General features: G+C 39.1%; 1 protein-coding gene across 7 annotated transcripts in view; it reads right to left on the bottom strand.

Annotated features, from left to right (window-relative positions):
- Nucleotides 1–10,526, bottom strand: part of TAFA5 (TAFA chemokine like family member 5) — a 426,646-nt gene extending 416,120 nt beyond the window's left edge. For 2 of the 7 annotated variants that reach the window (XR_004306155.1, XR_004306157.1), the window contains exon 1: nt 10,077–10,522. Coding sequence is in view for 3 of the 7 variants with exons in the window: in XM_032442551.1 (XP_032298442.1) it covers nt 10,077–10,188 (112 nt within the window). In the remaining 4 variants the exon portion in view is untranslated. Of the gene's footprint in view, nt 1–10,076 lie in introns of all 7 variants that reach the window. The other 5 variants (XR_001552698.2, XM_032442559.1, XR_004306158.1 and 2 more) reach the window with 4 other exon arrangements.
- Nucleotides 10,527–12,100: the final 1,574 nt, after the last annotated feature.

Here is a 12,100-nt window from a genome sequence, read left to right as displayed (position 1 = left end):
AAAATGATCAGAATTCATAATTGGGCTCAGAGAATATGATACATGTGGAAGAAAACAATCAAGTGCGATTCTCAAACCTCTGCAGGACTAGCAGTTGGGAAGAAAAGCCTCTACACATAAATCAAATTAATTTGTTTGAGAAGTCACTAGCAAGGCAACGTGATTCACAAAGCTGTACTTGTCAGACTTAGTAATAGACAAAGCACTTCAGAAAGCAGCAAGACGAATAGTAGGGCCCATTCACCTGACCTTAGTTAAGAAAAATAAAGAAAACTGAAAATGTAGAGAAATTATTACTGAGACACTGCACCAACATGGAGCAATAATTTTAAAAGAAGCACTCAGGAAGGAAATGGACATCAATTGTGACAAGCAGCAAAAAGAAAGGCTGTGAAATGTACTGAGAATTAACTTTATTAAGATAATGCATGAAATACTTGTTTGATTTTACAGATTTAGTCTGTGATAGAAAAAAAAAGAAAAAAAACAAAAAAAAAAAACAAAACAACACTATAGAAATTTCAAGGGCTTAACACAAACAACGAGGAAAGTAGCCACTTCAGTTTTTGGCATCTTGTACTAAGAACTCAAGAGGGAAAGACTATTTTCACACTGCAAAATTGCAGATTCTGAAACACAACCCTTTCCTCTATATAGAGATAAATTATCTGAGAAAACATTAAGCAATGATTCTTAGTGTAACACATGCTCAATATGATATCAGTATCATAAAGACAGTTTAATATTTGTGCCAAAGAATATACTGTGTTACCTATATTCCTGTCAAATGTCAAAATGGAAACAGATAAGGATTAAGCTGTTTCACAGAAACTGCTTTTGATATGCCACCAACTAAGTATTATAAATTGTTTTCAAACTAATTCCTTGGAACTGTATTTGAAATACCTTAAATCCTTTTATTATAATTACAAGTGCCAGTTCGTGCAACTTGTTTTCACCCTGAGAGTTTGCAGCAGCACTTTAGAAACTAGAAAACATAGCAAAGGTAAAGCATAACATCATTAAATGTTAAAACATCTCTTCAGTAAGGTATTCTAAGTAAGATTATATTAAAAATAATGACATCTATAGATAAGATTAAGGTAGGTACCTCTAGCTGTACAGAAAGCAAACCTAGTTTTGCTCAGCTGTTAGACAAAACATGTCCATGAACAAGCCAAAGTGAAGATACATACCATGGAAACATGTAAAAAGTAGGAATGTATTCCTTGAATGGTTACATACAGATAAAAGAATGAAGTACAGAAATAAAACAAAGCTCTTAAGATGAAAAGGACTGTAAAAGTGACATTTACGTTGAAGAACATAGAACTGGATAAACTATTTTAGCACAGGCAATACTCTAACAAACATAATGTACAATTTTCTTCAAAAACAGATTGTATTTTCCCAGTAAAGGAGTAAGACAGAGCAGGAGGAGTTGAAGGGGAGGCACTTCAATGTTGTGTGCAACTCATATCTGCCCTGGTGTTCAAGGTGAATAGAATATAGAATAGAACATAGACTAGAATAAATAAGCTCTTCTGGAAGGGTCCCTCAAAGGCCAGCTAGTCCAACTACCTGACTACTACACGACTAACCAATAGTTAAAGGATTTTATTCCTACTCATCTTCTTCCATGCAGCTTCCTATATTTATATACACACTGTTAATCTTTAAACTCTTTATTAGCTAATTCACTAGCAGGTGATTTAAATGAGTTAACCACACTGTAAAATTTTGTGTAGGGCAGAAACGTCTACAAATGTTTTCTACAGAACATGCCTGAAAATGAGGAAAGCACAACAGTGAAGCTGATCAACTCTGGTACCCTGATCAATGCACCTAGTCTCCAGCTTTGGAGCATTTTTAGAGTGTCTAGAATGTGAAAATAGCAGCAATGTAACCAGAGCATTTACAGTAAGACAAAACACATTGCAAAAAAATGTTCAGGATACAAGCTGTTTGCAAAGATGTCTTTAGAAGATACCAGTAGCGTATGCCAACTACATCTCTCAATTTACACTTTTTTTTTTTTTTGATTTGATAGTTCAGTATCTTGACCTACGCTGTTAATGAATCTTTGCCACAAGCCTATTTCTCCACACTTTTTCTTCCCTACAGAAGTACTGAGCTGATTGCTTAAAATTAAGCATTTAAACATTAAGTGTGGACCTTGAAAATAACGCAAGCAATACTCTGAAGACGCTGTCACAAAGGGTAGGGTTCCTCTAATAACATATATGTTTAAGTAAATGCAAGTTGTTAAAGGTGCATTATGGTCCACAAAACTAAACATAATGCAGTTTGAGGCAGACTGTGCTACTGAAAGGTATCTAAAGCAGGTTTCATGTCTTGAACAGTAAATTATCTCAATTTCCATTGACTTTAAAAGGAGATTATGATAAATGCAAATGACTGTACTGCAGAAATCTTCATTAAGGAAAGATCAATCTTATTCACAAAGCTCAAAATGTGCTTGTCATGTTTTTTAACCCAAACACAAATATTTATTTTTTCTAGTTGGAGCTAAAAACCTTACAGGAAAATATCCACCAAAATTATTCTTGGTATCTTAAAAGGACTGCTAAGATATATAAGTACATTCTAGTTCTAATGCTTTATAGGAAACTATTTCAGTGAAACTACCACCTTTAAGTAACAGTCAAGGAGAACAATTTCTTGCTTTTATTTTAAGAATTGAAGGGTTTGTTTGTTTGTTTGTTTTAGTGCACATGCATTCATAAACACTTATACACTTACTCATCTTGAGAAGAGTCAAGTTGAATGTTCAATGAAGTACTTCTGACAGAGTGTACTGAAAAAGCTCTGGAACAGCTCTCTAATTTTTTTCACTAAAATCATTTTCAATATTAAATCAGAATACTGTATTAGCTCCATTCAGAAAATAATTTTGTATTTTTCATTATTCAAATCTCTATCCAGAAAAGAAAAAATGGTGTACTCTTTCAGTAACACCAGAGAATGCCACCAGTGACACATAACTTTTCACAGTATCAGATACGCTCACATTTAGTTTAGTCTGAAGAAAGGTAAGTGTCAGAAGTTGCTGGTCTCACAGAACTTATAAATTTCTGTCAGAAAACAAACCATTTAAAGAAAAGTGCAGAAGCTTAGCTTAGACTCACTTCTACCATTTGGCTAAGCTGTTCTACCATGCTGCAGTGGTAGAGTTCAATGTAAAAATTAAATATTCTACAAAGAGAGCTACAGACATCTAAGAGTATTAAAAGTGATGCAGGCATTTGGCATTAACAGTATGTCATTTTGTCAGAGTATTATCTCTTAAAATCCATTTGTCGATATCAGAGTCTTGGGACAATCAGAACCAAAAAAAGGCCTATGACCAAAGGTAAAAGCCATCATAAATTGCATTGATTAACAGGAATACAAATACCTTTTACATTTTGATAGGTAAAATTCAGAAACCCTTTTTTGTTTGTTTATTTGTTTTCCCCAAATCTAGTCATTTCTTCTTTCTATAAGAACTGAAGACCTTTCTCTCCTTAATGATACAGCTTCATTAGCTAATAGAACCAGGAGGTTCACTCCTGAGACTGAGTACAACTGGTCACTACAATTCTGCTTCACAATGGAAGAAAATCAGGGATCAGTTCAACCAACAGAACTTGCGACTTAAATTGTCACCATTCTCTTTGGCATTCTGCTCTGGGCTTTTGCTCAGTCTTTGCTACCTAAAATACAAACAGAACACATCCATTAACAGCACTCAGGAATTAACCTCCATATAAAACAAACAGACTAAAGACAAAAACAGCTCCCACTCTGAACCATCAAAACACTGAAGAGATGAAGGGGGTCACATCTCAAATTGCCCGTTCCAGTCACAAAGACATAAGGAAGCTTTATTTTGCCAGGTATGTTATCCTGAAAGCATTGTAAAATTTACCCTATTACCACACTCTCTTCTTGGGGAGCTGCCATTGTTGGAGAGCAATGAGCGAATGGTCTAAAATTGCACTAGGGGAGATTCAGGCTGGACATTTCTTTATTGATGTCCTGGGCTACAGGCTGACAAGTAACAAGCTAACTCTGACTCAGGAAATATCCTAATATGTTCCAAACCCCAGACTTAGACAAGGTTGCAACCCAAGGGCAAATAAATGTTTGAAGAAAGATAAAAAAAAGAAAAAAACAATAACAGCAGCAATAAAAGTCTATCCAAAGCCTGAAATAGGACAGGTCACAAAGACTTTGGGAGATCAGTAAATGCAAAATTACACACAATTATGTCTGCAATTCCTATGCTTTAGCCAGACTAAGCATTTAAAAATATGCACAAAAATCTTTGAAATAAATGTCTACAGCAAAAATATTGGAAAATACATTTCTTATAGTTCATACATTCCCCAATTGTCAGTACAGAAGATCTTCCTACTTACAGGGCTAACATGAAAGTATATCACTGACTTCCCAAAAATTCAACATAGAAGTATCTATCATTTCTATCATCCCCAAAGAGATGATTTCCCAAAAATGCAACAATATGTAGTTTTGCCATTTGTCTGAGCAAAAGAGGTACCCTTGAAACAGCCCCAAAATAACTAAAGAAATTCCCGCTTCAACAGTAGAAAAACACATCTGGTCAAATATGAGCCTAAGCATGAAAACATCCTGTTCTGAGTTTCACAACAAATGATAAAATCAGAAAGGTTACAGTTAATTAACACTATCTGGATATGTCCATGCTTTTTACGCTATTGCCCATAGTTCAGAATCTAAAAGCACTTTTTGTTAATAACATCATTTAAGGCACCTATAACAAGGATGTATTTAGCATGTCAGATGCAAGACTTGTTTCAAATAATGGCTTTGTGGTTAGGAAGCACAGTAAGCAAGCAAGAAATCTAAAGTAAATTCCGAAGACTACTCTGAAAGTAACATTTCTTAGTTTATAATGCTGGCCCTCAACATCACGTGTGAATACTGGTGGTACAGCACTAGAAGCCAGAGCAAAGGGGCTCTACTGCACACTCTCAGTACTTCTTTCATACTATGTTCTATGAGATCTTGGTCTCTCTCGTGCAATCCTGCTGAAGGTCAGAGAGGACCCCGTGCCACACATTTAACTGAAAATATCAATTCTTTCTAGTGTCTCCATCCTTATCTGTTTTTCAGTCTATCACTTGTGCTACACTTGCATGGAAGCAGTCGCTTTCATAATTTGAGGATGCATTTGAGAATTTGTAAACAGTGATTACTCATCCTTAAAGGGTTGAATTCAACATTAAAGGCAATAAGAAACCATTTCCTATGTTGTCAACCATGAATTCTAAATAAAGATCATCTGGACAAATCACAAGAGAATGGAACAGATAATCCCCCTGTTAATTCATTACCTGTACTGACAAACAGCAGAGTGTTGCAGAGGCCACTAAATTTAACATGCTGTTTTTTGTTGTTTTTTTTTTTAAATGACCTTCCTAAAAAGGTGCAGCAGGGGTATTACACAACAAAGCAACTTTAATATCTTGGCTTTATGCAATATAATAAAAGATTATGTGATGTAGAAGTAAACTAAAAGAAGTCTGAATTACAACTGTGGCTTTATATGCTTTATATGTCATATTTACTCTGAGTGCAGAGTTTTGGAGAAATACAAGCACAGTAATTCTTGCAGAAAACATAATAAAACGACAGACCAATTGTACAGATTTATTACTTTTTTTCCCCCCCCCATCTGTTAAGCGCAGAGAAAGCGCTTAACATAAGATCAGCAGTGGGAGTTGCAGTCCTTCATTCAGTGGAGACTGATTTATATAAAACATAAACAAGTAGTGAGGCTTATTATTCAACAGCTGGTCAGTAGATGATGATGCAGTAGTGCCTGTTTGAGAAGTGTCCAGCTGACAGTCACTGCTAATGTTCATCCCCGATAGCAGTCTCAGTGTAAGACTATAGTAACCTTTGCTTTCTAGAATACATTGTTATAGAACAGTGAGAAGGTATTTCTCAAGTGAGCAGTGTCTAACATGTAACAGCAGAACTTCCGATTAAAGTGAGATCAACGTAATATTTTAGATGAGAATTATCTGCATTTTTTCATAGCACAAAGCCAAGTCTTTCAGATGAATTTTTATTTGTGCTAAGGGCCTACCTTTCATGAAAGAACTTGCACTAACAATACATTATTGTTGAGTTAGAGAAAATATTTTACATTTTGATGTTAAAATGAAAATAAATAAATCAGAAGTTCATCACCAGGGTTTCATATTTCTCTCTTCCAGGCACAGTGTTTAAAACATGAAAGTGAACTTTCCAAGTACTTGTTTTTGATACAGCCTTTCAAAATAAATAAATATATAATAAAGTGCTTGCTTGTTCTTAAAAGTATTACTTTAATAGAACAGAAAAACATCACAGGGGTGTAATGTTCTATTCCTTATACTTACAAAACAGCATAAAATATGGAAAAATCAAAAGCTCATAATAACCACAACTTCACTAACACTGAATCATTTGTTGTTTAAAAGTCATTATTTACACATAAAAAGCACCTCCATATTTACAGCCAAAGCAAATGGAAAAAAAAAAATGCACTAGGAAAAGAAAAATCATGCTGACTCTAAATCACATCAGTTGGACTCTTCACAGCTATGATAACAGAAAATTCACTTGGTTTACTGACCTTCTTAACATGGGGCGGGGGGGAATAAAATAAAAAAAATGTCCAGTTACAAAAGGAGAAATAGAAACAATTCAGGGCACCTTCATAACATAAAAACAGTAACTCAACAAATTCATTGTAGGTGATTCTGTGTGATCTACTACTGCTCATTAATTATGTAGAGCACTCATTTGAGATCCAAAAAATGCAACACCTCCTCTAACTCTGAATTACAGTTGAAGGCATTCATACCAGGACAGCATTTCTAGATTGTTTCTACATTTAATGATGCTTCTGATGAGTGAACAAATTCCTTGGTAGACACACAAGTGAACTTTGTATATTAACAGCCTAATTTACTACTTTAATCTACTCAACAGCATTCTCCTGCCTAGAGCCTACCAAATGTTTAGAGGGAGAATATTACATTATATTTATCACTATAGCAACTAACCTAATTGATCTGATGCAGGTTTCTCTTCTACCATAGGATGGAGCCACTATCCCTATGTATAATCTAAACATTTAAGAAAGAAAAAGTTATCTGCTCATCATTTTACCATGACAAAGAACATAACTGTACTTTGGAAACTGAAGTGTAAATTAAATCTAATGGCTTGTATGCATACACTCAGAACAGGCTTCATAGTATCTCTAGCTGTCAGCTGGAACTCAGAGTACAGCATTTACCAGTTGCTTTCAATAAACAGGGACAACTATGGAACACTAAACACTTTCTCAGAAACAAAGACACAAAGTAATTAGAAGAAAGGAAAGAAATATTCATATGACTAATTCAGGAATAAGCTTTGCCAGAGTAGTATACTGAAAAGCACAGCGACTCTGAAGTTTTTACATTTTTCCTTTTCCACAGCACTATAAACAAAAGTTCTGAATATTTTTTTCTTTGTGCTGCAAAGTTTGATGCAAATTATACAGTGAGAGAAAAGCAAATAAGAGGTTCCTCTAGTAACAATATACTCACATGTATTTCTCCCCCCCCCCCCCCCCCCCCCCCCCCCCCCCCCCCCCCCCCCCAAACACACACACACACACACACAGAGAATCCTGATTTATGTAAGAGATATAAGTAACCATAAGGCAATTTAGCTAACCATGAGGTTTGTAGAGAAATACAAAACTCTTTACACGGTCAAGTTATTTTCCTTTTACGTTAAAATAAATAAATAAATAAAAATTGCAAGACTTTCTCCTAAAAAGCAAACTAGTCATTATCCTCCTCATTACAATTATGCTTTTCCTCAAAGAAAAAGAAAATAAGTCAATTGAAGAAAAAATATTGAATAAATTCTGGGCAATCTTGAAAAGAATCCTTAAATTTTGCAGTACTTTACCTTGAAATGGCTGCTTTTTTTTTTTTTTCCCCTTTGATTTTTTAGACATCTTCAGCCTTCTCACATGGAAAAAAAAAACATTTTCTCAATTTTGCAAATACTACAGCTAGATGAAGTGCACATGGTGCTTCATTAACATTTGGAACTGCGGTTGTCAAATCAGTGAAACACTGCATAAATGGTAGAGTGTTTTGACACTGCATATTTTAGGCTTCATAGTGTTTTCCAGCATTATATGGCATGAAGAGTGCACTACATGTTTGAGGAAAACTACTGACACTGAGTGAGAGAAGTAATTACAAACTGGTCATTTAAACACATGCAGAAATTGCCTACCTAGTAGCTAACATTTACATGTATCAGTAAATAATGCCAATAATAAAGAGTATGTAGCATCTCAAGTGAAAGTCTTTACTCCTTAAAAACAGAGCAATGTCAGGTCTCTCACCGTTGGGTAAAAATATTTTTAAGGAGTTCACAATTAACACTTTCTGAAGGTAAGCTTCTGGAAGATAGACTCACAGAAGAATTTATATCATTTCATAAAAAGTCAAGGATCCTCCAGAGATTTCTAAGACACATTCACTAAATTTCTTAATATATCTTTTACATTTGAACTATTCATTCTCAAACATGCTCTTACTGATGCACTTCTCTCTTGGTATGTATATAAATTCTTGTAAATCTTAAGTGTTGTCAAGTATACCCTACATAATAGTGCACTGAATAGAGGAATACAGATCAATGTGCAAAATGAAATTACTTAGAAGAGTGGCCTGTTTTATATGATTTTTAATGAGAAGGGCAAAGCAAAATGTGCTAAATTATAAGTCAAAATACAAATTACAAAATATGCTATTCTTTTTGGAATAAGCTTCTTCTCCCTGTTGTCAGTGCAGCATCCCTGTAATGTGCAGAAAAGTGAATTAAAGGTTTTCTTAGCCAATTAATATTATTATTTTTTTTTTCAGAAAAAAAACAAAAACAAACACATAGAAGAACAGGAGAACATGCTACATTTTGAAAACATGGAACAGAGTTAAGAAACACAGCAGACCTACTCCTGAAAACCAGAATCCATTTCCTATTCATCATAACATCCACCTATTATAGCCCAACACAACAAGCCCAGAGCAAAGTCTTTCACATTACAGCTAAGTAAAAGAATACACACTAAGGGCAAACTACAGGTCACACTCAGCTTGGGAAAATACAGTGTGGATGCATTCTGGCAAAGTTGGGCAGGGCCCTCCTGATAAGTTACTGTTTTGTTTGTTTTTAATTACTGCATAGGAATTTTGTTTGCTTGCTTCTACTCCTCCAGTTGAAAAATTCTTACCCTGGTATGATGGTGAAATGTGCATTCCCCAAAAGAAATAGCAGTAATAATATTTATATTGTATAACTGCTTGTAAATAAAAATAAAATAAATAAAAATGGAGCAAGAAAAATAAGGCCTTCAAAAGTATTGATATTCCAGAAACTTGATTCTTAGAGATTTATCTCCAAGTGAGTGTGATTAATGGACTATCTATCAAGCCTGAAAAAAAATATGCAACGCTCTACTGATGAACCTAAAACCAATAACAAGGGCTCACTAAAGTGCTGAGGATGTGATCTGGGAGTTTCCTGGCTCATTCCAGTGTAATTTCACAGTCAGAGAACCACTTGTGATCCAAGAGATGTAAAGGCACCTGTTGCTTGACTAAGTACATGCTTCCTATAGGAATTAACATAAGTAAAATCACTCCCATTGATGAAACATGGACTGAAGTAGTGGAGCATGTATGCAGCAGAAACAGTCGGTAACATATGGTAACAGTGAACAGCTCCTAAGATCCACTAAGTGTTCATGTTTAGAGTAGATATGCCATATCTTCAACCTAAGGGCACTTCACGCTCCGAAGAAACTGCAGTATTAAAGTGTCACTCTATCTGCTTTATCAGGAGAGGAGCCGAGGCATGAGGCTAACTACAGCACAGTACCCAGACCTGCCAGACCTCAACCTTCACCTAAAGCATTACCTCAGGATTTAGATCCAGGAAAGGCACCAGGACAAACATGTACTTACTGCAGTAAGCGATTAGGAGACTAGCCAGGATCATGATAGCCCAGAAAGTTGAGGACATGCTTGGCAAGGCATTGGCATCTTTTCTACTGCTTCTCCTGGGAGATGGAGCCATTGAAGCCACTTCCCCAGAGGGGGACAAAGTCAGACAGGTTCACCAGCCAGCTCTCCCCAGGACCGACAGCCTTTCTCCATATATAATCCCAAAGGCAAGCATGTTCCACAGCCCCACGCTCCTCAGCAGCAGCACACTCCTGCGGCAGGACGCATCTTCCAGCCGGAAAGCCCAGGAGTCTCTAAAGGCGTGCGGGACTTCGCTGCGGCAGCTGCAACCAGGCTTCCTCCTGCAGCTACGGTGAGGTTCACCAGCGTTAGTGTGTCCTAACTCGGATGCCTGGCGTGATGCCGAGCTTTGAAGATGTCCCACAAAGGAGCTTGTCTTCTACCCGCCCCCCCTCCCCCTCCTTCCTTTATCAAAGGGGCAGAAGTTGTCTCGCTCTCTCCCGTCTTTCCTCCCCCTCCCCAAGGAGAGGGGATCTCCTCAGACACGGAGAGGGGCCGAGGCGGTGCCAGCGGCGAGGCGACCTCTTCCGCCCCCCCGCCCGCCCAAGCACCGAGCTAGGGCGCCCGCCGCCTGACTGCGTAACGCCGCATGGCCGCCGGGGGCCGGGGCACCGGGGAGCCCACCACTCCCTGCCGCCCGGGCAGCGCTTCGTCAGACAGCACCGCGAACGGGAGAGAGCGATCCCGAGGAAAAGACAGGGAGGGCGGAGGATCCCGCCAGCGGCCAGGGATGGAGACAGAGGGGAAGGACGGTCCGGTCCGGTCCGCCAGGCAAAGCGGCGCTCCGCGCCCCGCAGCGAGCACAGCCTGCTCCCCTTCCCGGCCGGTCCCGCGGATTTGCAGCGAGAGGGACACCTCGCGCAGGGCAGGAGCAACAGCGAGACGTCCTCAGCTCCGCTTGTAATCTCTGCAGCAAGAGCAGCGCCGGCCCTTCAAGTAAAAAAGGAGGAGGGAAAGGAGGAGGAGGGGGATGGTGGTCACGCCCACAGGTGAAGAGCGCACGGAGCGGCCCTTCTCCCAGCGCCGCACCACCTGCGCGCATCCGCTGTCGCTGCGATCCCGTTCGGCGTCCTGCTCCGCTGGGTCACTCCGGCTCTGCTCGCCGTCGTGTCTGCTGCGGGCACGGGTCGGGGCCCTTGGCGGTGGGGACGGAGGCGAAGGAACGCGGGGAGTGAGCTCCAAGGCTTGGGGAAGCGGAGGGAGGGCAGGAGGCAGCACCCGGCCAGAGCCCCTCGGAGCACCCAAGACGTCGTTTTCAAAGGAAGAGACGGGGCGTGAGGCCTCTGCCTGCCCCACCATCTGCACAGCTCGACATCTTGGTCACAGAAACATTTGTCGAAGCATTAATGTTGGAAAAATCCGTAAGGTCATTTAGGCCAACTGTAAGCCCATGTCTGTAACCACTGTAGAGCATTTCCCTTGGTGCATCATCTGCCTTTTTCTTGAAAATCTTCAGGGACAGAGACTCTATCACCTCCTCAGGCATTCTGTTGCAATGCCTCACCATACTTTATGAGAATATTTTTTCCTAATATCTAACCTGAAGCTCCCCTAGCACAACTGAAGGCCATTACTTCTCCCTATCAGTCTTTACCTGGGGGAAGAGTCCTGCCCTACCTCACCACAGCCTTATTTCAGGCAGTTGTAGAGAGCATAAGGCCCCCCCTGGGCCCTCTCCATACTGAAAAATCCCAGCTCCCTCAGCTGCTCCCCATAAGACTTGTGCTCCAGATCCCTCACAGCTTCATTGCCCTCCTTTGGACAAGCTCCGAGGCCTTGATGTCTTGTAGTTTCCTCCTGTATGCATCTGTGATGCTTACTGGGCACATGGTTTCTGTCCCTGAAGAGTCAGGGATGCACTGGGATGGAACTCTGCCTAAGGGCTCCAGTTCACCCATGCTCAGTAGTCTTTAGGTTAATAAAAAAAAAAACAAAACTCAGTGCATTTAAAGGGACCAAATAGT

The sequence above is a fragment of the Coturnix japonica genome, chromosome 1 (genome assembly GCF_001577835.2).
Source record: "Coturnix japonica isolate 7356 chromosome 1, Coturnix japonica 2.1, whole genome shotgun sequence".
Lineage (NCBI taxonomy): Eukaryota > Metazoa > Chordata > Aves > Galliformes > Phasianidae > Coturnix > Coturnix japonica.
This window is presented reverse-complemented; position numbering and strand designations above follow the sequence as displayed.